Source organism: Sus scrofa, chromosome 18 (genome assembly GCF_054392235.1).
Source record: "Sus scrofa isolate SSC_HxYL_T2T_F1_AM1 chromosome 18, Sscrofa_HxYL_maternal_Yorkshire_Landrace_v2.0, whole genome shotgun sequence".
NCBI classification, from domain to species: domain Eukaryota; kingdom Metazoa; phylum Chordata; class Mammalia; order Artiodactyla; family Suidae; genus Sus; species Sus scrofa.
The window spans coordinates 23178642-23204425 of NC_139400.1; the positions used below are offsets into that span (position 1 = coordinate 23178642).

General features: G+C 42.1%; 1 protein-coding gene across 25 annotated transcripts in view; it reads right to left on the reverse strand.

Annotated features, from left to right (window-relative positions):
* Positions 1 to 25784, reverse strand: part of CALD1 (caldesmon 1) — a 287937-nt gene that overhangs the window by 23584 nt on the left and 238569 nt on the right. For 11 of the 25 annotated variants that reach the window (XM_085005410.1, XM_085005409.1, XM_085005407.1 and 8 more), the window contains 3 exons: positions 14584 to 14730; positions 10400 to 10802; positions 3181 to 3326 (listed from right to left, as the gene is read on the reverse strand). In XM_085005410.1, the coding sequence (XP_084861536.1) occupies positions 3181 to 3326; positions 10400 to 10802; positions 14584 to 14730 (696 nt within the window). Of the gene's footprint in view, positions 1 to 3180; positions 3327 to 8522; positions 8601 to 9844; positions 10803 to 14583; positions 14731 to 25784 lie in introns of all 25 variants that reach the window. The other 14 variants (XM_085005401.1, XM_021079167.2, XM_085005402.1 and 11 more) reach the window with 2 other exon arrangements.

Consider the following 25784-nt stretch of genomic DNA (forward strand, 5'->3'; position numbering starts at 1 on the left):
ACGAATCTGACTAGGAACCACGAGGTTGCGGGTTCGATCCCTGGCCTCGCTCAGTAAGTTAAGGATCTGGCACTGTCGTGAGCTGTGGTGTAGGTCACAGACGCGGCACAGATCTGGCATTGCTATGGCGCTGGCGTAGGCTGGCAGCAACAGCTCTGATTAGACCCCTAGCCTGGGAACCTCCATATGCCACGGGTGTGGCCCTAAAAAGACAAAACTAAATAAATAAATAAATAAAACAGAGATTTATAACTATAGGAGTTCCCTGGCAGCCTAGTGGTTAAGGATCTGGTTTTGCCACTGCTGTGGCTAGAGTCACTGCTGTGGCACACGTTCGATCCCTGTCCCAGGAACTTATGCATGCTGCAGAATTATACATATATAATTATACTAACACGTATACATACTATATGTGCATGTGTGTGTCTGTTTTGAATGCATTCACACAGAGAATGCCTGGAAAAAATGTTACTGGTAGTTATCTTTGGGTGATGGGTATTTCTTTTTATACTTTTAATATAATATTTATTTTCTGAATGTTTTAATGAGTACATTTCCCCCCTGTAATCAGAATAAAAACCCTGATTCCCACAATAAAAAAGTAAACAGAAAGCAAAACAAATCCTCATTTTGTTCTTTCTACAAAACCTTGGTATTATCTGCTGTCTCTATAGGCTTGCTTCTTGAATTGAAATTTTCCTATTATGCTTTAGGGGAAACAATTTGCCGGTAAGAAAGCAGGCCTCTAAAGGGATCAGTAATTAAATCGGACCAAAGGGGCTACGCTCAAAACTGGAAGAGGAGTTCCATCCACGTCGCCTTTGCTCAGATGTGCTGGCATGCACTCAGCATTAGGGTGCCACCAATACAGAAATTTCTTCCAGAAGGTTCTCTTCTCTCTCCTTGGCTTTGCTAGGTGCAAGATGAACATCTGACTTTTTACTATGAACAGCTGGTTTTCAGTTAGGCTGGTGAGCTCTAAGCTAATCTAAAGAGAGGTTCAGAGTTCCCGTCGTGGCACAGTAGAAATGAATCCGACTAGGAACCCTGAGGTTGCAGGTTCCACCCCTGGCCTCACTCAGTGGGTTAAGAATCGGGCATTGCCCTGAGCTGTGGTATAGGTAGCAGATGAGGCTCGGATCTGTTGTTGCTGTGGCTATGGTGTAGACCAGTGGCTATAGCTCTGACTGGATCCCTAGCCTGGGAATCTCCACGTGCCGCCACAGGTGCGGCCCTAAAAAAAATAAAATAAAATAAATAAAGAGAGGCTCCCACTCCCTTCCCTGCTCCTTACTTTATAACTATGTGGAGCAAAACCAGGTGTCTCTGCTTCTATTGGCATCAACTTCTAACTGAAACTAAAACTAATATTATGTTGGCAGCTAAACAGAAACTAATAACATGGTGGCAGCTTGTTTCATTCTTTTCTGCCCAAACACAAACAGTTAAAAGCAAGAGTCCCATTTATGGCTTCTCAGTGATCAATCTGTTTGCCATCCCTTCTGACTTATCTCTTTGAATTCCACTTCTCTGGATTTCCGAACAGTGGGCGTGTTAATTATTAATTTGAGCTTTGACTGAAGCTGGTTGGCAAGTTTGCTAATTGTTAACCAATCTTCTTTCTACTGATGGATTTTTTTAAACATTACTTCTCTTAACAAAATTGTGTTGGTACCTACACACATATTTTAAACTATCAGATAATTAAACGATAACATTACTAGGTAATATTTATTCAACGCTTTTCATGAACATGACACTGTTCTAGGGCTTTAAAACATTAAACTACTGGCACTTCAGCAAGCTCTGCATTCCGCTTACCAGCCTGAATCAACATGATTTCTAGATTTTCTATGAATTCCTAAGTAAACAATTTTCACATCTACTTTTTCGCCAACCCCAAGCAACATCTATAGGTTCTACCCTTTGCATTCCTTCACACTTTATTTAGGCTTTGTATGCACATCTTTTCTTCCATGTGCTTTAGGCTCTTTTTTGGATAAATGTGACTAGGTTGCTGCTCAAATTTTTGAGTAGAAAAATTGTTTGGGTACTGCTGTATTTACCTAAGATCTTAGCACCTTAGAGCAGCTGGAAATGTCTGTCTCTAGTAGTTCTCCTTACTTCCAAGTATTATAAATGCTTTGTTGTAAGGCGTAGTCTGACTTCTGTACAATACCTGCTTGAAAATTTCTTATTTGCAGTGTCCTGAAAATCGGAGTCTACTGGCAAGGCTGCTACCAAGGAAAACCCCATGGGAATCCATGTTACAGGGACCCAAGACTCTTTTCTATGACATCTGGCGCAGGAACCAGTGACATAACAGAGACCGGCATTTGGCAGCAGTGGTTGGAGGGAGTGGGGCACAGAGAATTAGGCAGCCAGGTGTCTATGGCAGGCTTCTGCAACTTGAGTCCTTCTGCAAAGCTGATGGGGGGCAGGGGCGGCTCTCTGTATTCAATGTATCTAGAGGTGAGGATTTACCTGCATATACTTGTCTCTCTGTCCTTAAATCAGCTGCCCAGATAGTTAAGATAAAGTGGGGAGGGGGTGAAAAGAGGAAACTGAAGCTATGCAGGAGGTTTTCCAAACTAGGGTGGTAGTCATGTGCCCTCTTCCTCCCTCTTAGAGATTCCCAACACAAAGTAACATCGAGGGCTCTAAGTACTTTGGAAACACACGGTTAAACTAAATGAATCAGATTGAAGTATTTGGCTACTGAGCAAACATGGTTTTAGGCAACAATTACTTACAACCTTAAGCAAATAGATTCTTGAAAATGGTACTGAGAAGGCTCTCTTATGAAGTTGGCTGGACCAGACAGAGACCAAATCAATGATACTAACTCCAGTCATAATGTTTTCTAATAAACTGATCTTACATGAACATATTAGGTCAGTGAACAAAAAAACCATGGATGCCAAGCATGATCTGCCTTGCCAAATAATGGGAAAAGCAGATCAAACCGTGTCTGAGCAATGCCTGCTGGTCGCCTGTTAGTGACTGATAGCCTGACCTGCTGACTGAGCATCTCTAAGACAATGGCCAATGACCTCACAACAAAAGCATGTTGCCTGTTAGCACGTTTCTGTCTGGAGACACAGGGTAGGGAGACTGATTTTTTTTTGTTGTTGTTCCACATGTGAACAGAGTCACTGTTAACTCTTCACTACTTCTTACCTGAACGTATTCTCGGTGTGTTTGAGCTTGTGGGTCATGAATTCTCCATTCTGTGCCTTCACGTCTGTAAGTCCCTTCTTTCCATCCAAGAAGCTCTTAACTTCTTCCTTGCGTTCTTTGTCCTTTTTAGTCTTCTCATCTTTGATCTAGTCAGTGGTATAGATCAGGAAGAAACATAACAATAAGAATCTTATTGGGTTTTGGTTGGTATCACCAAATCAGACCCAACATTGTTAGGAAGCCAGAAAACTCACAAGTAAAACAAACCACTAGAGAATAATGTGGTAGAGCTGAAATCAGAGGAAATTCTTAGAGCATGAGCTATGGGCCTCCAGCCTCTGAGGAAAGACCTTGACCACAATTTTAGGAGGTCAAGATCATTCCTGATTTCACTGAGGTTTTATTTTCCAAAGTAGTGGAGGTGTTACCGTTTGGAAATGATTATATTCTGGGAACTCCACCTAAGAGTGGTTGTTTTCAGTTCCCACTGGGAAGAGCAATTATTAGTGTGGCCTTGATGGGAGAATGGCCAGGTTGCTTGGACAGATTTCTTCTTGGACGAAGGGGACTTGAGGACACAAACGTGTTGAGGAGGAAAGAAGAAACCTACCGAGTTACCAGATCTGTCGAGCTGAGTTTGGCAGATGGCAGGGGAAGACCACCCATGTATTTCACCAAATGAATAACTTGGGTCCCCAGAACAGAAGACATAATAACCCTACCTTTAGGGGGATGACTCAGAGACCTGTGGGGGTACGTTTGTAGTCATCTAAACCATTAAAGATAGAATGAAATGGGAAAAATTCCAGGGTTTACCTTGACTTCCATTGAAGGTAATAATTTAGTCTCTGGATGTGGTTTTGCGATTATTGTAGGAGAAAGTTAGGTGATACAGGGAGAGCAGCTTTAATTTTTTTTTTTTTTGAGGGTTTTGTGTTACAAGTTCCTCACAGTGAGTCAGATTATTTCAAAATAAACTGCATTTACTTAGCTTTGGGGGGAATAAAGGAGCTCAAATTACTTTACCTTTATCATCTCACCCATTCTTAAAAAGTGAGTGTGAAAACGGCTGGGGTTCATTAATGCTCTTTTCAAGACAAAGAGCGACAAGACACTAACATGCTAAAGAAACCTAAGAAGATGGGGTGCTGGCCAGGATGGTCCCTCTTACCTGACCACACATCTCTTTGCAGCTATTTTGTACTTCCCATAACCTCCACCCTCTTCCCTTCACCCCCACCTGCAGCTATTTTGTACTTCCCATAACCTCCACCCTCTTCCCTTCACCCCCACCTAAGTGCATGTTTTACTGAGCAGAGTACAGATTTTTGCTCTTCTCTGATGAGGCTTCGGTAGTCCTTTGCCTGGTTGCCTTCCCTGAGTGCTATTTAAATTACTATAGATGGACTATTCACTACGATGCTGCCCTAATTATGACTTTAATCTTTTTCCAAGGGGCATACATCAAGGACAGCCCTTGGACATGCTGGCTGTTATTTTGCCATTCACTCTGAGAGTTTTGTCTGCAAGTCAGGAGATCTGAAAGCTGTCAACAAACTTGCTGTGTTCCTTTCAAAGTAGCCTAATGTCTCTGGAATGCCGGCTGCAGGTACATAAAAAAAGAGAACTGGACTAGATGATCCCTTCCCAATCTTTCATCTTGTCATTTCTCTCTTGGCTCCTGATGTGTCCTGAGAGACTCCAGGCAAGAGAGAAGCTCCTGGTCTGTCCTACAGCATTAATGCAGCTCCTTGGTGGCTATCACTGCCCGCTAATAAATCAGTATTCACTGGGCAGGCGGGGCAGGCAAGTCTCTTCTCATTTTGATCCACCATTGGTGCTTACAGACCCCAAAACCACAGACTGGAGTTTCTTTCCTGGTTAGGAAGTATTTAGGGAACACATTTAAGGGTGAGAGGGTCCTATCTCAGGGAACCCATGAAAGACATTCTGAGTCAAATCTCACAGTTTGGGAAGCAGTATAAAAAGAGAAATTCCCTTTAACTCATTTCTATTTTGGAGTCTGAGATATTTCCAGTCTCCCCAAATGCATGATCTGATTTACTGACTGAAAATGTGTGTAAAATAGATTTGTAAAACAATACACGTCTAACAGAAGAAAAATCCCCCCTTTATTGGCAAAGGTTACAGTGGATGGTATGCTTATGGTCTCTTTGGCAGACGTTCTTAGAAAAATTCCCAAAGAAATAATGAAAACTTGATTCTGACTGCAAACTATTTTTTCTTTCTGGGAAATGAATAAAGTTAATTCCACAACACCTTCAAATTTTATTTTAAGGAGTACAGTGGGTTGGATTCTATCGCAGATTCAACCCAGCTCATGGGATATTCTGAGCCCACTGGGAAAAGCATTAGATCCTCTAGATCAAAATGTTACCATGAAGAAAATCTGTGCTGATGGATTAATATGAGGATATTAAGATTAACATGTAACCTGAAGGAGCTAAAGTGCTTCCTACACAGGTAACATCGGCACACTCATAAGAAAGGCTCTAGTCAAATGTGACCATCTGGATAAAACGATGGATACCCGGGATATTCCATGGGATAACACATAGCTAAATGTGTGTGTGAGGGGGTGGGAATTCGATGACAGGCCCTTGTGCCAGAGAGACACTCAGAAGGTCATGAGCAAGTCTAAAAGGACTGAGATGCCGGGCTCTGCGGTACACTGCTTTGCATTATTTGATTCCAGAAGAGTGAGGAGCACTGGTGCAAGTTACAGTTTTTGAGACTAAACTGAACCCACTTTTGCTAGATTTAGAAGCCTCAATTCCTTTCCCGGGTCCACATCTATCATATGGATGATCCATGGCCAAGGTGGACTTCACAGGGAGCTAAGGCTCGACACAGACCCACTGAGTCCAAGTCTGCGTGTGATCTGCATGCACACTAATGTTTGAGAAGCTTTGGCCTATGTGATATGAATATCAGTTTCAACGTGACAGGAACAGCTCTGCTGGAAACTGTTTTCCTGTTAGAAGTCAGAAAAAAAAAAAAAAAAAGCTCTAGGGTGAAGAACTAAAAAGAGGCATTTGATAGTTGGGGAAGAGAAAAAGCAGAAATGAAGTTTCACGGTTGATGGTCATCTACGACCTGTCACCACAAAGAGTAAGACTACAGGGGAGAAAGGTTGTTTGTAAGGTATGGGAGTGACTTCTGGAAACATCTGCTCTGAGACAGCTCACTTGAGGTTGGTGTTTACCGATCCTGCACAGCTCCTTGAGAGGAAGGCATTTTTTCAGGAGGGGGAGGCGACAAAAGGTGGGGTGGGAGGGGGAGGAGGAGGGTGTTTCAAAGGGTTAAATCAAGTAAAATATGGTTTCAAGTTATCCACATGAAGCAACAGCATAAACAGCTGGAGCGTGGGAAAATCTAGTCTTTCAACTAGTAAGTTACGGACCAATGTTAAAAGAGGAATGACAACTTTTTTTTTAAGTTTGGGTGGAGGAGCTAATCTGGCTTTGTGTCAAAAAGAAGCCAAGTGCTGGGATACTGGAATGTGCCAGAGGGCAAAGTGGGAACGGCAGGTCAGAGGTCATCACACCATGGCCATTGTTGAACAGGGGTCTTATCTGAAAAGAGGAGCAGTGGGGATTGGAGCCTCTTCTAGTTCTTGGGCACTGAACATAGACACAGAAGGCCTTGGTCATTAAAAACAAATCACATTGTAGTGAATTGAATTAAACTAAGTCGAAATCTAAACAATTATTCAGGGAGTTCCTGTTGTGGCTCAGAGGTAATAAGACTGGCTAGTATCAATGAGGATGCAGGTTTGATCCCTGGCCTTGCTCAACAGGTTAGGGATCCAGTGTTGCCATGAGCTGTGGTGTAGGCTTCAGACACAGCTCGGATCCCACGTTGCTGTGGCTGTGGTATAGGCCGGCAGCCGTAGCCTGGGAACCTCCTAGCCTGGGAACCTCCATATGTCGCAGAGGCAGCCCTAAAAAGACAAAAAAAAAAAAAAAGTTATTCAGCTTCCTCTCCTCCACATAAACTTAATTGCTGAGTTATGATTTCATGCCCTCTTTCTTCTGTACATAAATATATTCACCACAAAACACTAGCTTTAGAGATGAACTCATGTGAGATATTTCTGTTTGAGTTTAGTTCTCAGGTAATTTCGGGTCTTTTTGAGATAAATTTGTTGGTTTTTCTTCTGTAACAAAATGAGAACAGCGTTTCCCAACATGTTCAATGATTCCTTCAGCTGCCTAGTGTTCTAGTTGGGAGCATTTACACTTGCTCCTGCTTTTAAATGGGCGCTGTTCACGTCCCCAAAGCACCACAAGTTCTGTTAGAAACGGGGAGGGACACACACCTTAAACAAAATAAACATGACCCGAACTAGGCGTTCTTTACATTTCATGTGGCTCTTAGGGAAAAAAAAGTTGAAGAAAACAAGCAGCCCCGTATTTAATCTCATCTATTTTCTAAATACGGATTTTTCTGTTTCTTCCTCTATTCTCCATGGGTGGAGAAAAGGAGCAAGAGTCTGAGTCAGAGCCCAAAGCTACAATTCAGTCCCATAGGTGGTGGTAATGCAGTCTTCTTACCTTTGATACTTTAGTTTTGCCATGTTCAAATACTCTGAACGTATTACATACTGTCATGATTTTTAGGATTGCTTAACATAAGCTGACGGCTAACATCGGGTCAAAGGCAGGCTATCTGATGTGGCCTTTTGATTATGTCAGAGCATAATGACATTCTTCCTGCACAGCCTCTGGTCCCCTGACTGGATTACTTACCTACAGTCAAACACCCTGGCACCAGCTCCTGTGTGTGTGCCTCAGAAATGCAATGCAGAACATTGGGCCAAACTTTTCTTTTGGAAACCAAATAGCATCTTCAGTTCACCAAATTTTCTACTGAGATGTGTGGGAGTGTTTTCCTTTGAAAAGTTAAATCATTAATCAAAGCCAGTTGGAAATATTTCATGATTGAAATGCAAGTACGATGGCTCAAGGGGGAAAAAATAGCACTTGGATGAGTGGAAAGCAGCAAAGACTGATCAGAGGAGTGTTTTTCAAGCTTTCTGACTGTAACCCACAGTAAAAAAGACAACTTATATCACAAAGCAATACTTACTGGCCACAAGGCCCTCTGATATTAAATATTCTATTTCATTTTTTAAAAATGCAGATTGACATATTTAACCCATTTTGAGATGCTCTCAGTTAATGCCACCATTCAACCTATCACGACTCATGGCTTGAAAAACACGGGATTAGAGGTTACAATTTTGAGATCATTGGACCTGAAATGTCATGGAATGCTGCTTTCTGTTGCTTTACGACTAGGTTCTCAATGATATTTACCTCTTCTTTTTTGAAGGTAGGCTTGTCTTCTTGGGGCTTTTCTCTTTTAGCTTGCACTTTAGCCCCCCTTTCTTCTTCCTTTTTATTTTTAAGAATGGTAAGGTCACTCATTTAAAAGAAGCCCTTGCTAGCGTACAAGAGTGAGAGGGTGCTCAGTCTCTCTTTGGCTGTCCCAGTGCTCCTATGTCCCCCAGTCAGCAACGTGGGATAGTTTCCTCCCACCCCAGTGTTTTCTCATGTGCCTGCCACTGTGCTGGCTGAAATGGAGCGGGACTGGTGCTTCTCGCGCGTGTTTACAAACTTGGTGTGTGGTGTGGCGCATCTTGGTCCTGATCAGCTCAATGGCAGCTGTGAGCGCCTTGTAAAAAGCAGGAATGAAAGACACTTTCAGTGCAATGCAGAGGTAGCGACAGAGGGTTCTTTCTGGAGAGGTGACTACACAAGCATCTCTCTTTCCTTTTTCTTTTTTTTTTTTTTTTTTTGGCAAAGGAGGTGGTAGTGGTGGTAGCGGTTAGATACAGGACTTTTAATGCAGCCTCGCAGACGGGAAAAATATGTTTCTGGGTTTATGAACATTTCCTCCCTTTCCCCCTCCCCTATTTCCACCCTTCCTTATGCCGTGTACATTTATCTGTGTCATCCAGATGGTAAAAGAAGCAAAACGTGTGCTCTTAATTACCAGTCTGTTCTAAGGGGGTGCTTTCTGCGAGTCTGCATTAAGCTCAGGTCTACATGATGGCAAATCAGAGGTTTGACATTTTTCATAAAAGGTCCAAACTTGTTCTTTTCCCTCCTTTATTACCAGTTAAGTTCAAAGGGTTTATTTTTGCCTTCTTAAGATGACATTTCTGACCATGCTTCTTCAGGTCAGCTTCCCACCCCAACTTTTATCACCTTTTTATTAAATGCCAAACACATGGATAAGGAGAGGACTTGTGGTCCTCCTGCCCCATGTAGACCTGTGGATAGAGGTAAGTTGTTAAAAGGAATGAATTAAGATGCAGCAGCAGAATCATAAGGCAGCGCAGCACCACCGCTTTTACCATCTTTGGGTTAATTCATTTTTCTAGTGGTCATAACAACCAAGCACAGAGCAAATCATTTCTCGCTGGTTGTCCCAGTAAATTTGGTCGATTGAATATTTAACTATCAGTTGATTGCTTTATGCTTGTCTATTGCTATGACCTAAAAAAAATGAACAGCTTGCCAAACAATCAAGCATGTGGGGCTGTAGGAATGTGGCCTCAGTCCCAAATTTGATGTGCATTACATTTCTCATAAGTCGCAGGCATCACACACTTGGTGCAAAAGGTTTACTGTACCTGTTTCTTTGGGGCAGCTGTCTGAAGTTTATCTTCTCGTACTTTCTTTTCATTTACCCACTTCCCTTCTGTTTTCTCTTCTGCCTTTCCCCCCTTTATCTTTTTCTCTTGCATTTCCTTTTTTTTCTCTTCTAGCTGCTTCTGCCGTTTTTGCTCTTCTATCTTAGCTCTCTCCTCTTCCTCTGCCTTTGCCCTCTGCCTCGCCTCTGCTGCCCGTCTTTCCTCCTCAATCCTCTGCCTCTCCTCTGCTGCCCGTCTTTCTCTCTCCTGTGCAGCTGCTTTTTCTTCTGCTTCCCTTCTCGCTTTCTCCTCTGCTATTTTTTGGTCCTGCTCGGCTTTCATTCTTTCTCTTTCTTCGGCTTCCAACAGGGCCCTCTCTGCCTCAGCTCTTTCCCTTGCTTCCTCTTCTATCTTTTCATTATGGGGCATCTCATGTGAACCTTTTTCCCTCTCCTCCTCTGTCCTAGGCTCATCGGCACTGATTTGCCCATTTTTCAATGCCATTCCTGTTTCCTCTTGGGTTTCTGCTGTTTTCTCTTCTACCACCATCTCTACCTGATTCTCTTCAATGCTCCCTTGGTTTGGCTTCTCTTCTTCCTCTTCCTCCTTTTCTTTTTCTTCCTTCTTTTGCTCTTCGGCATCTCTCCAATCATTCTTCTGGTAGGACTTGGTGACTACTTCTGTCTCCTCTATCTCGTATCTTTCTTGGCGACTTTCACTTTTCTCATCCTTCTCCGCCGTCTCATCTTCGGCTGTGCTATTCTGCATTCTTCTGCTTGGTGGCGACGAACTTGCATCTGCTATGGTTGGATCAAACTCCTTCTGTCGCTCCAGGGCTTCCTGAAGGCGTTTTTGGCGTCTTTCCTCCCGCCGAGCCAGGCGCTCCAGGAGTGCAGCTTCATCATCGGCCTCCATCTGAGTGTTCGTGGTGGTTGTCTTGACCTGCTCATCGGGCACACTGGGCAAGAGAAACAACACCAAAGACAGCCTGCTGGTTAATCGGTCAGCTGGACTCATGTACCATGCCACACTGGGACTACGGTGTACATATGTATACAATATATCCTCATAAATATCCCCTTGGAAGTAGCCATATTCATACATGCCCGCCTGGCTTTCAACTGACAGCATGTGCGGATCTTTGCCAATGGTCTTTCCCTGGCCGCGGGGACTCAACTCTATAAGCTAGGATTATTTGGAGTATTAATGCCCTCTGGGCCCTTTGCCTCAAGCAAAAATTGATGAGTGCTGGTGTATAAATACCTCAGCTCCCTTCTTTGGAGGCAGATAGCTCTGAGGTGCCAGCACCACACTGGATCTTAGAGGTCCCCAGGGAAGCGAAGCTTCGGATACCCACAGTGGTAATTTGCTTGGTAACGAAGCCGTTATTTGGCTGCCTTCCCCTCCCTGTCTCACTTCCCGACACCACTACCAGTTTCTTCTCTGGGATCCCCTTACAAGCAAACAATTTGTGCTCAAATCTTTATTTCAGCATCTGATTTGCGGGGAACTCAAAGACAAGGACCAAACTGAAAAAAGGTGTGAATTCCTCTCACATCCTATGGTGTTCTCCCATGATGCCAAGTCATCCGGAATTCCTGGTGGGGATTGCTGGACCACACGCTACTTGGAGGGGAAGGGAGCATATGCTATAGCGCAGAGATGCTATACTTCAGGCTGATGACCCCTGCGGTGGAGGCATCTAATTGTCCACTGCAATTCATTCTCCTCCTTCCACGGTTTCAGGGAAATGACCTCCAGCCCAGGGTTATATTTCCCCTCCCCCTCACACCTTTGTGGGGCCCTCTGCCCAATGACTCCAATAAAACGTGAGCGGAAGTGAGATGTCTAGACCAAGACAAGTAAGAAGCAGAGGTACATTCCCTTCCCGTTCTATCACTGTCTGCTGGCTACATCAGAGGACTCCAAAGCCCCGGAAGCTGACAGAGTCACAAGAGGAAAGAAAACAGGGGACCTGTTCTGCCAGTCAAAAGTACCCCCACTGGCCTGGTATGTATTATTGCATCAAACTACTAAAATTTTGGGACTTACTACTCACATAAATAGATATTAAAATTTAATGATACATATAAAATTTATAAATTTAATGATATATATATATATCATTTACATTTTGGGGGGTCAAGATGTCCATGAATCAAGGGTTCCTTGTCCTTCTTTTCTACAGCAGACAAAGGACAGTTAAATTTAATGTTTATAAGAGAAGAAAAGAAAATCTCTAAAAACCAAACCGGAGCATGTCCATCACCACGCTCTCTATTGCGGGATGCTGGACGCTGCCCAAGCCGGGGGTGTTGGTCTTCACTGGCAGGAAACAACCAGTCATGTGATACCAGGGCTGTGACCAGAGCTGGAAGACCATGTTTTAGAAACGCCATCAAATTTCATGGTTCATACCAACCTGGGCTTTTTTGAAGTTCAAGTTCACTTAATTTTAGCAAAACATGTTTCACATTGAACAACAAGAAATAGCAGAGTAAAGGCTAGATTTTAAACTTTCTTGGCCATAGCTGTTGCTGTAAGACACTGTCTTCATGAATTAGACACAGAAGGATTAAGTTTCTCTCAAAATGCGAATCATTTAGAATTGAAGGGAGAAAGTCTATACATAAGGAATCTGATCAAGTGACTTCAAATAATTTTTAAGAGGTACCCCAAATTCCAAAATGCTGGCCAGCTTAAGGAACGCTTAGGGTAAGAAACAGTAGACTCTATGGAGCCTTTCTTCGCCGGTTAGAAATCATGGCCGTGATCACCAGTAGAAGGTCAGTACCGCTTACAGTCATTTAGCCCTCAGACGTCAGAGGTAAATCACATGTCCTCGGGTCCAAACATGTTTTACTAAAAAAACCCAAGAATTTTGTACTCAGTCAACAGCATGAGATAACTAATCACAATAAAATGGGAAATAAGAAGAGAAACACAAGCAGAAGCAAGACTTTGAAAGCAAATAAACCAAAGGCACTCGTCACTTTTTAAGGCACTGTTGATCACTCACTAATAACCGGATTCATGAAGGGCCTTAAAATGTCATTTTTATGTATGTATGTATTTATTTATTTTTTTGGCTTTTTGCTATTTCTTTGGGCCGCTCTCGCGGCATATGGAGGTTCCCAGGCTAGGGGTCGAATCGGAGCTGTAACCACCAGTCTATGCCAGAGCCACAGCAATGCAAGATCCGAGCCGTGTCTGCAACCTACACCACAGCTCACGGCAACGCCGGATCGTTAACCCACTGAGCAAGGGCAGGGATCGAACCCGCAACCTCATGGTTCCTAGTCGGATTCGTTAACCACTGTGCCACGACGGGAACTCCAAAATGTCATTTTTAAATTCTTTCCCATCCCCTCAGCTCCCTAACAGAAGAGGCTGTGAAGACTATGTAGCCTTGCTCTGTAAGACACTGACATCATCTTCCTAATAATGGTCAAAATTACCATGTGCAAGCACTGTGCCTTTTATAGGTGTCACCTCATTTAAATGTAACAGCACTCCTAAGCGGAAGGTGTAATTTTCATTTCCATTGAACCGAAGCAACACACAGTCAGTGAAGGAAGGAAGGAAGGGTCGAGGTGGGATGCAAAGCCAGACAGTGAACTCTTCTGGTGGAAAACATACCTGCGATCTCTTTGCTACACTTCCTCCCTAATTAGGAGCTACTTACCCAGGGACAAGGCCTGTTTCTCCGCCTAATCACTGAGCTTCCTGATGGAATCCTCCTGCCGGCCAGCATTCTCATGACTGCTTTCAGAAACCTGTGTGCCCACTACAATTTAAGTTCAAGAGGCCAGACGCTTTCCCTTCAGAATTTTCTACATAGATTGAATTAAGATGATGAATTGAATAGGAGGCCCTCCCAAGACACAAAATAAAAGAAACTAAAACCAAAACCACACAAAAGATCTTATATGGTGATTTCACTATATTTAACCAGGCCATAGTTTTAAAGTCAATTTTTTTCCCCATTTCCCCCTCCAAATAGCCTCATCTTTTCTCTATCTTGGAGAATATAAATGACACATACTAACCATTAGTATAATATAGCCTGTGTGACCTTGTATGTGTGACCTTGTAAAAGCCCCTTCTGAAGAGGTCCAACTTATTAAGTGTTTGTGACTTTCCTGATTCCTACCAGGGCTTATATAGGAAAAAATGTAGTAGTAAACTCATAAGCTTGTTGGAATAATTTCATTAAATTAAACAGAATTTTGCCCCTTGCGGAATACTGTAGTGATCAGAGATGACTGATTTAGGCTCTACATCAGGAAAAATAAGACATCTGCCATGAATGCCTACTTTTAAATTTCAAGTATTATCTACTACTGGTAGGCACAAGAGACTATTAAACTAATACATCTTCAGTTCAAAACAGATAACAATATCCTGGATAATGAATGTCAATAGGATATAACCATCATTTCAGGAAATAAAACATTTACCAGATTACGAAAGAAAATAAAATCCTTCAGATGGGGTATGTTTAGCGGATGGGATGGTGTGGAGGTGGGGAGAGAAAGGCGTATCAGTGTCTTAATATCTAAATCAGATTGACTGTCCAGTCTGGTTAGTTGCTTCAAATGGCCACACAGGAATTAAGCTAGAAAGACTGAAAAAGAGTTGAGTTGAGTCAAGAAGGAAACGCGTTGGCTCAACATAGCCCTTTCTTCAGACAGGCTAAGAAGCAACGGAGACCTTCTCCCTTTCAAAGAGGACAGTACCTGTTCTGGGTATTGACCTCCACCTGGTCGGTCACCTGCCCCAAGGATTCTTCCTCTTGCTTCTGCCGCAGCCTTTCCTGCCGGGCGCGGCGGCGCCGTTCCCGGGCGGCCTCTTCCTCATCATCGTCGTTCCTCTGGTAGGCGATCCTGCAACATCACAAAGACCATCTCTTGAGCCTGCCAACTGCCCACTCTCTTCATCAGCTTTGTGGCAAGATCAACCCTGAACTTGACCACTTACGGAACCGCAGAATTCTAAAAGGACAGTTCTATTCTTTAAGTTTAGAGACCTGATCTGACTAGCTTTCAAACTTTTAAGTATCTGAAATGCATTAGTCCAAGAGCTGCAGAGGATAATTTGCAATGATCAAATAACCGCTTAAACTAAAAAAATGTACATAAAAGCAACTGCCTTTGGAGATTGCAGGTTAGCATATTTGGATTTCTTTACGAAGCTGATGGTTAACATGTAAGATTTAGAAGCAGAAACCCAAAGCGTTGAACTGAATGTAATCCAAACACCGCTTAAAAAGATTCAGCATGTTGTACGAATTATTTGTGGAGATGTTGTCACAAAGGTCAGAAAAGAATCAGGTTACCAAACCAGGGCTTTGGGATTAAGAAGCCAAATCACTAATTAAAATCCAGAGCAGGATATCCTCTTTGCTTGGATTTCATTTTTTCCGTTTAGTTCTTTTTCACTGAAGGTGTTATTGACAACATACAGGAGGCTTCACAGTTGGTGCAATGCCCTCTAAGGCCCTTCTTTTGTTCTAAAATGGGCTTTAATGTCCCATGCCCCACACGCTGGGCATATCATGGAATCCACAGGTGTACATTCAGGTAAAAATCTAAGGGCTGAGGCAGGTAGAAGGGGCCCACAGGGTTTTGCGTGCACACATGGTTTTTAGCTTTTGTAATTTATCTGAAGTAAAGACCTATTTAGGGAAATTATACAATCAATATCACTAGTTAGATAAGTGTCCCTTACACTTATTACCAAGTAAAGAATCGGAGCTGGGGAACTCCAGATGCTCAGACTCAAGAGGATGTGGGAGTTCTTGTTGTGGCTCAGTGGTTAACGAATCCAACTAGGAACCATGAGGTTGCGGGTTCGATCCCTGGCTTCACTTAGTGGGTTAAGGATCCGGCGTTGCTGTGAGCTGTGGTGTAGGTCGCAGGAGGGCCTCAGATCCCGCGTTGCTGTGGCTCTGGCATAGGCTGGTGCTACAGCTCCGACTGGACCCCTGGCTTGGGAACCTCCATATGCCATGGGTGTGGCCCTAGAAAGACAAAAAAAAAAAAAAAAAAAAAAAAAAAAAGGAGAAAATGGCTTGCTGCTTTGGAAGAGGCCTGTGTGCTGAGATACAGAGTGCTGGGGAGGTATGTAGTGCTGGCTGGTCCAGGGAAGAGCCAGTCTGATGGTTCCACAGGTTGCACTGGAGCTGTGTTGTGCAGCAGACGGCTTTTTACACTGGTGAGTTAATGTGCTTTTTTTTGTCCATGCCCTTGGTATGAGCAAGTTTCCGGTCCAGGGATCAACTCCCACCGCAGCCAGATCCTTAATCTGCTGAGCCATCAGGGGACTCAAATGTGCTTTCCTTACAGTGTTACTTACATATCTACAAAGAGAAATCCAGATACGTAAATGCTTCAAGCTTACCAATGATGACAAAGCTAAAATAATTTACAAATGAAAGAAAACAAAACAGAAGAACCATAAAATGTAGACAACAAAAAAAACCTAATATGACTGATGATAGTTTGCTCATGTTAGATTTACAAATAAGGTATTTTTATCTATCTATCTATCTATCTATCTATTTATTTTCTGGGGCCAGAAATCAAATTCGCACCATAGCAGCAACCTAAGGCACAGCAGTGACAATGCTGGATCTTGAAACTGCTGAGCCACCAAACTAGGTATTTTTAGATCCAGGTCAGAAAAGAATCAAGTTACAAAATCAGGAAGTTAGATGACTTCATCTGTTTCCATCTTTTGACTTCAATTATACAAACGTTATGAACATTTTTTTCACCCAGATATCTTACAAAAACCAAGATGAACAATTCTGAAGGTTGGTTTATTTGTTCTTCGCTGCTTCAGAAACTCTGACTTCATACTTGCTAAAATGTGCTAGTGTGCAATACTCGGATGCCAATATAAATAAAATGTTACTTAGTAATTCTATAAAACTGACTGATTTATTTCCATAAATGTGGAGAGAAGGTGGCAGTGTGATATACTTAAATGATGATTAGGTTAGTGCTCAGGAAACCTGATTTCTAGAACTGCTCTCGCACCAGCTTGCAGGCCTTTGGCCTGAATTAAACTGTCTTGTCTCAAAGTGGGTGGCAATCAGATGAAATCACAGGTATGCTGTGGGCAGGCATTCCACACGGTAATATTTTGTCGTTCTTAGGAAAGTGCAGTGGAGGAGCTGCTTTGTGAGGAAAGATGAGTTCAATTTTAGGCCTGTTGAGCTTGAGGTGACAGCATGACATGATTCGAATGTTCCTTTCTAATTCAATCACATTGTAGCTTGCAGTCAAAAGCCCTTCCCAGTGGTTTGGCTTCAGTCTTTAGATTCTTGGCCTAATATTCCTTTGGCTTATTTCTCAGTAGACAGCTTTAACCACAGCAAGAAGAATGAATCCTTAATGACTGCTTCCCAAGCTAATCAAACAGACAGTCTTAATTTGCCCTTCTGCATCTCTGGATCGGCCATGAGGAGTTGGCTATTACTTGGGGCCCTTCTTCTTCCAAGACAAGCAAGAGATAAAAGCTCCACATGGGACACCCTAGGCCAAAAACCAAATTCTCCCTTCTCCTAAATGGACGCTCTTTTGAAGCTCCTAATTTCCCACTGTATTTGAACAAATGGAGGTGTTATTGGTTTCCTCCTCCCACTTACCCAACGTGCCTCGTGGCAGATGCTGTTGGCTTTTAGCTCTGACACGACCTAGATTTGCCATCTCTCTAGGCCAGGTCACACTCAACCTTCCTTTATCACCGATTTCTCACCAGAGATCACATCCACTGCTTCTTCTAACTCTTCTCCTCGCTTGGTATAGTTTAAAGTTTACAATCCCTTTCCATTGAGAGACTCTTGCCTAGGATACACAGTTGCCAGAGCTAGATTTTTGAGAACCTGTTTACTGCTACTAATAAAGAAACATGTTAAAATTGTTTTCAAAGTTAAAGACAAGAAGGAGCCAAAATGGTTTCAGGGTATTTTGAATCGGAACATGTCCGGTTGCTGGCTCAATAACCTATCAGTTGACTTTATAAGTGAAATTGTGTCTGTGCCAAATGACTTGATATGTGTGGAAATTCTTCAGATGTGAGCCTCCCTACATTAGCTTTCAGAGAGCAGAGCAAACAGTGGTTGCCTAACTTTCAGCCTTCTCCTGTGGCAGTTTGCCTTCCTACTACCACCAGAGGTTTCTTGTTTTTCTTTAGAAATTGAAAAAATCTTAGTTGTTAATTTCTGTCTGCTTCTAAAAGTAACATACACTTATTATTTTCATAAACTAGACAAGATGTACAAAAGAGAAAGTAAAAACCAATCAGCTCCCCAATCACGCCACTCAGATGTGAACATGAATAATATCTGATGTATTCTGCCAGAACTTTTCCTATGCATGCACAGATAATTTAACTCTGTTTTTGCTTTTTTCTTTTTTTTTCCACAGCTGCACCTGCAGCATATGGAAGTTCCCAGGTTAGGGGTTGAATCTGAGCTATAGCTGCTGGCCTACACCACAGCCACAGCCACACAACATGGGATCCTCTAACCCACCGAGCAAGGCCAGGGATTGAATCCGCATCCTCATGCATACCAGTAGGGCTTGTTACCACTGAGCCACAACTTTTGATATTTTAAGTTTTAACAAAGTGGGATCACGTTATATATATTATTTTAGAAGCAGTTTCTTTAATTTACCTTATTTATGACTATCTTAATACATTAGTAACATATAATTTCAACAGCAACACAGAGTATTCTACGAACACAGTAACTATTTGAATGTACCATAATCTATTTAGCCAGTTTTCTGGTGGACAGTTAAGATGTTTCCAACTTGATGTTCTTACAAACAATGCTGCAAAGGACACCATTATCAATATATAATTACTTATCTAGGAAAAGCTCTCAAAAGTTAGAATTTCTGAGTTTCAAAGTATACTCATTGAAAGGCTTTTGATACACCTTGACAAACTGCCTTCCAGAAAGGGACATAATATCAGCAATGCATGTGAATACTAATTTCGCCATAAGCAGACTTTATCCAAAAAGACAGATGAGAACACAGCATCCTTAATAGGTCCCTATGATTGTACAACAACTCTGCTTTATGCTTCAGTTAAAGACAGAAAGTTAACATTTCTAATTTTCCACACACCAGATTTAAACATATTTGAAATGCTGCTGACTAGTAACCATCATACCTAACCACCCACTGGGTTGTAATAAAAGCATAATCCATTTGTTCTTTCTGTGAAACTTTAGCAGATGCTGGCATTAACTAGTCTAACTGCATCCCACAGGACAAAGACAGCTGATGTTTCCAGATGATTCAGAGGCAGCGAAGGACTTGAAGTTCTTCTGAATCATCTGAGAGAGATTAAACTATGTTTATCAGAGTTTTAAGCAAATGCATTTTATTAAAAGACAAGTAATCCCAAGTAATATATAAAGCATCTTACTAAGTAAAATGTTCGACTGACCAGAATCCATGACTTTCTCATCCATGCTGGGTGTGAGCAGGTTTACTATGGAGTATTAGGCTTTGTTTCTGGCTAACTACCTTTGCTCATCTCCGAGAGAACACTTGAAGGAATGCTAGACCTTACTGCAGGAACGCCAGTGCTATGGGCAGCAAAATGGCTTATTGGGTATTTGGGAGAGACACAATCGTGTGTGTGAGTGTGTTTGTGTGTGTGTGAGTGTGTGTGAGAGAGAGAGAGAGAGAGAGAATAAATGCTGAACCATCTCAGATGTCTATAATGATTACATGATGTTATTTGATTGTGTTGGTGGTATGAAAAAAGCAGAGAGGACTGCCTTTCTTCCATTCCCAGAACCACTTCTTAAAGACCCTGGTGTTATATTATAAGAAAAACCCAGATCTATGCAGTGGGAAAACTCTCTTGGAATGCTGTGGCTTTCACACCAAAGATGTTTTAAGTCTTTACCACCAGACCTCTACTGCCTCAGTAGATTCAGCTAACACGGTAATCATGTTACAAGCTGTGCCTTTAGATAGAAAGTTCAAATAAATAAAAGTACTGCAGACATGGCAAATAACGAAACCACTGAGGACTCGATGTTTTTGCATTTGGCTGGGCCGGGGGCTAAATGGACACTAGGAGAGAAGAACAGGAAGTGGCAGAAGCTTCCATATCAGATACTGAGTTGAGGCACTAGTCGTTCCCTTGCCCCAATGTCCCCCTCACCCCGTATTCTCCAACAAATATTTCTTAAGACTTGTACAATATTGGCAAAATTCTTACTGTAATTTCATCTATAGTTTAGAGGGTTTTTTTGTGTGTGTGTGTTTTTTTTTTTTTCCTAGGGCTGCTCCCACGGCATACAGAGGTTCCCAGGCTAGGGGTCGAATCAGAACTGTAGCCACCAGCCTACACCAGAGCCACAGCAACGCGGGATCCGAGCTGCGTCTGCAACCTACACCACAGCTCATGGCAACACCGGATCCTTAACCCGCTGAGCCAGGCCAGGGATTGAACCCACAACCTCATGGTTCCTAGTTGGATTGGTTAACCACTGAGCCACGATGGGAACTCCCAGAGGTTTTTTTTTTTTTTTTTTTTTTTTTTTTTGTCATTTCTTGGGCCGCTTCCACGGCATATGGAGGTTCCCAGGCTAGGGGTCAAATCGGAGCTGTAGCCACCGGCCTATGCCAGAGCCACAGCAATGCTGGATCCAAGCCGCCTCTGCAACCTACACCACAGCTCGCGGCAATGCCAGATCCTTAACCCGCTGAGCCAGGCCAGGGACCGAACCCGCAACCTCATGGTTCTTAGTCAGATTCGTTAACCACTGTGCCACGACAGGAACTCCTGGAGGTTTTTTTTTTTTTTTTTTTTTTTTTAACCCCATGCTCTCTATAGTTTGAAAATGTTATGTTCGTTTCCTTTAATTGTATCGTTTTCAAAATTTTGCTTTTTTTTTTTTTTTTGGTCTTTTGTCTTTTTAGGGCCGCACCTGTGGCATATGGAGGTTCCCAGGCTAGGGGTCCAATTGGAGCTGTAGCCGCTGGCCTACGCCAGAGCCACAGCAACGCCAGATCCAAGCTCTGTCTGCAACCTACACCACCACTCACAGCAGTGCCAGATTCTTAACCCACTGAGTGAGGCCAGGGATTGAACCCACAACGTCATGGTTCCTAGTTGGATCTGTTTCCACTGTGCCAAGATGGGAACTCCTCAAAATTTTGCTCTTTTCTGATTTGAAATTATAGAACACAATCCTTAACGTTTTCAAGTAAAAATGTTGGCAACAACATTTTATTAACAAGACAAGATCTCTTATCAGGAAACTGTGTTTAAAAATAGAACAAGAAAAAGTGATAACCATTTTTATGAGGGGGGCTGATTTTATTACAAGTTTAAGAACACTAGATAAAAGATTTAATTTTCTATATCTTATAGCGGTGGTTACTAATATTTTAAGAATGTGGATCTCTTTAAAATATCAAAAATATGACAACGGCTTATACTTTTGTTATTTATTAAAAATGCTTTATAAAGTGCCTATAAATTCAACGCTGTATAAAAAGGAATTTATGTCTTATAAACCACTGCATTTAGACATATTTGGAGAACAGCCTTTCATAAGTGAAGCAGTTATTTCTCAGACTACAGAAAGTATTTGGTGTGGATATGAATTTGGGAATCTCTTCCAATAACTTCACTGCTGGAGAACCACTGATATATAGAAAGAGAGCACCAGAGCCGCCCCTGGACAGACGTTGCATTGTCCCTTCCAACCTTTTTGCATCCTTTAACAGTCCCCGCGCTTTCTAAGTGCTCATCCACACATACAGACTCACACGCAGACCCACAGGTTAAGTGAGGAAAACCTTGGCGAAAACAAGAGGCTCAGTGGCGATGTACAAAAGACTCAGAGAGGTCCCCAAGCAGATCAAAGTTTCAAGTCTCTCGATTTTCCTTAATTGTTTTGGCCACATTCCTACATTTTTAAAGGAGAATGTTGCACCTAAAATTCCACCAGAGCAAATAAAGATGAAATCCTACCAGTAGTTCATCATTTGTGAATTCACATAACTTGTAAGCCAGCAGACACTGAGCGGAACCCTAAGATCAGCTTTCATCTCCCTGCATCTTCCTGTACCTCTGCTTTCCTGTAAGGAGTCATTTGAGAGAAGGTAGTGCTGGTTGAAAAAGACTCCTTCCAGGCTGTAACTGAGACACTTGGTCCCAAACGTGATCCTGTCCCCAGCTTTCTGCAGCTGTAAACACCCCGTGCAGGCAGACTCAGGAGGAAGGCTGCCTGGAGTTTAAGGCTTCGGAGAACATCTTAGTCCACGACATTTATCTGATTTCCATTACTCTTGGTTCTGCCGATGTCTTCTTAACCTGGGTCTTAATATGGGATCCAACTTAAATCCAACTTAAAGAGTTAAAACCTCATGTGGGCTGAAAATGTGCTCATCGACCATTAGGAGGCAAAATGATTCATACATACTTTCGGTATTATTTTTCATGTACCAAAAAGCCCCAGTGATTTTCTTTCATAATATGAAATGCAAGCAGATTCTCCAAACACATTCAGTTAGCTTAGTGAATTGTTCATATGCTCTCAGTAAAATTTTAGGCAGTGCTGTGATCAGGAGGGAAAATCCTGAGCTACTGAAGTGAGTCATATTTGTTCTGTAGATTTATTGTATATTTGAAAGTTAAAAGAGGTTTATAGATACATCTGAGGCTCTTAAATACGATTTTTTTTATATATGTGGTGTCTGCAAAAGGTTGTGGTTTCATTTAATGCACATAAAGTCTAATTCTGAATGTTTTCCCTCTGGTCCTTAAAAGAAAAGCATTAAAAATTAGAGTGGGGAGTTCCCGTTGTGGCGCAGTGGTTAATGAATCTGACTAGGAACCATGAGGTTGCGGGTTTGGTTCCTGCCCTTGCTCAGTGGGTTAAGGATCCGGCATTGCCATGAGCTGTGGTGTAGGTTGCAGACGCAGCTCGGATCCCATGTTGCTGTGGCTCTGGCATAGGCCGGAGGCTACAGCTCCGATTTGACCCCTAGCCTGGGAACCTCCATATGCCGTGGGAGTGGCCCAAGAAATAGCAAAAAGACAAAATAAATAAATAAATAAAAATAAAAAATAAAAAATTAGAGTGGAGGAAACGAATCAAAATATAAAAAAATTCAGTTCAGAATATGTTTAGACATGGCTTAATAGCCAATAGTCAACAGTATCAGAGGTGTGCCTTTTATGGGAGTGCAGACGTGCAAGGGGATACATGGCTTTGAAGAAACTGATCCAGGAAGAGATGTACATCCCACCCTATCTCCCTGTACACACATGCATTTGAGAATTACTAAGGTCTGCATGCCAGCCATATGCATACCAGCTGTAAATTTTGGTTCTCCATAGTAAGATGTGTGCTTGCACAATTTAGTGCTCTTATATATGTTGTCGCCACACGTTATCACCACCTGCCTACCATATGCTTTACATAATGCTGATGTCCCGTAATCACATGAGTTTCTATAACCCCAGACCATGAAGGGGGAACATGCACTAGAGAGCAGAGTAGAAAGACACGACAGCAGGCAGCAGAAGAAAAACCTCTTCACCTTGCCTGCACGCGCTCTTATAGCAGGTTGGTTCTTAGCATCATTAGGACTGGGACATCTGTCAAACAAATAGAGGTCTGATTGGTCACGTATGGTTAGAAGGAAGCCAGGGAGTACAGAGAGTTCTGATTCTGACTCAGGGTTGTATAGCTAACTGAGGGCTTATGGGAACACAGTTCTCAGAATGGCCCTGTGCTGGGACAGGCAGACACTTAAGCTTAGAGACTCACTTCTCAATTGATACAGATGGTCACAGGAAATTTTAAGAGGATAAATTCTAATTATTGGGGTCAATATATTAAATTAAAGAGAGGTGAAGCATGAACTATAGCTGTATCTGTAAATGAGTGTACATGACCACCTGAAAGAAGAACAGTGAAACAAATACCCATGATCCTGCTATGAAGCTTGAACAGCACCAGCACCCTGAGATCTTCCTGTACCCCTCTTCATCCCATCTCTATCTCTGTTCAAACACCTCCAGACAAGCTCTGGCATGAATTTCTGGCAATTTCAATTATTCTCTTGCTTTTCTTTGTAGTTTTACCCCTAAGAGATGCATCCTAAACAATTTGTTGTTTAGTCTTACCTTCTTAGACCCTTGCATAATCATACTGTATGCATTCTGTAATGAGTTTCTTTCACACATTACGCCTCTGAGATTCATCTATGTTTACGTGAATGGCTATAGTTTATACTGATAGAGAAGACACAGGATTTCTCAAACCTTTCTTTTTCTTTTTTTTTTAGGGCCACACCTACAACATATGGAAGTTTCCAGGCTAGGGGTCGAATCAGAGCTACAGCTGCCAGACTATGCCACAGCCACAGGAATGAGGGCTCCAAGCCAGGTCTGTGACCTACACCACAGCTTATGGCGATGCCAGATCCTTAACCCACAAGCAGGGCCAGGGATCGAACCCACGTTCTCATGGATAATAGTTGGATTTGTAACCGCTGAGCCACAGTGGGAACCCCCCAAACATTTCTTGAGATTACACTCTGAATAGGATAAATGTCTAGCTTCTTATTCAAGCGGTACCATGTTCTTTTTAAAAGTCCATAGATGGGTGGAGATACTCAGTAGAAATAAAATGAATAGAATCTGGTTTTTCTTTCTTATTGCATTGTTATTTTTTTCACATTTATTTTTTCAAGGAAGAATGACTCTGTCAAGCCCATTAAATAGAGATTTTAGAGGGATAATTCCATGGCAGTTTCCTGAGATAAACTAAAATCTATGCTGCCACAACCAGGACTGACTTTGCAACTTTCCCACTACCCCACCCTATTAAAACAATACACTTAGTCAGTTACAGATAGTCCACTTTTTAAATGTGTAAATGTTTAGAAAGTGTAGGTATGGAAGGAGAAGGTTGATGATGAAGATATATTTTACTTCTCACTTGATCAGTCAAGTTAAGCCTCGATTTAAAACAGAAGACAAAGAGTAAAAGAAATATTTAAGAGGCTAGTAAGATAATGAAAATAAACTAACCAAACTTTCCAGTCTTTTAATTCTAATCTGAAATTCAACGGGTATAAAATGTGACTGATACAGGATAAACCCAATTACTACTCGTGTTTTCATAAATATGCCATTTTCTGCATTCCCAACCTAAGATTCTGTCTAATAAAAATCTTGAGTAAAATAACGATCATCAATAAACTTAGGCTTTTAAACATGTTGTCAATAAAAAGGTAAATCCGATTTGGGGCTGTTTTCTGACTGTTGGATCTATTAAAGGACAATCTTGCTTTAATGTGCATAGGAGATGTAGGCAATAAACCTTGGGCTCAGGTAACATTTTTCAAGTAAAACACGGTAAAACAATTCATCAGACCCAGGTGTCTATGACTGGCAATGCCACATTTTGCCAGTTACTTTTCTTGCATGCATGGCTAAACATGGATATACTATTGAGGAAAAAACTGCTTCAAAGGGAAACCCCCACATTTCCAATGGCCGATTTGGATGCAAATGCATGTGAGCACAGATATATAAACAAGCAGATTCTTTTCACAAAGACGTACTCTCCTGGAAACAGAAATTTCCATTTCTATCTTCAAACGTAAAAATACGAACTCATCTCAGATCAGTCTTATAATTAAGATGACTGAGAATGTTAAATCTCACCCCCAAATTGGAAATACTTGTGTGATACAGTACAAAGGTCCGTAATTTCACGTGGTGGAGCTCTGAATTGTGGTACTGCTATCACATTGCTAAACATTGGACAGAAGAAACAAAGTGATTGGGAAAACAAAAACAAGATGTCCTTAAGTGGAGATTAGGAACCTGTGACTAATTAGAGGGAATTCCTGGAAGGGGGCAGCGGTATTCC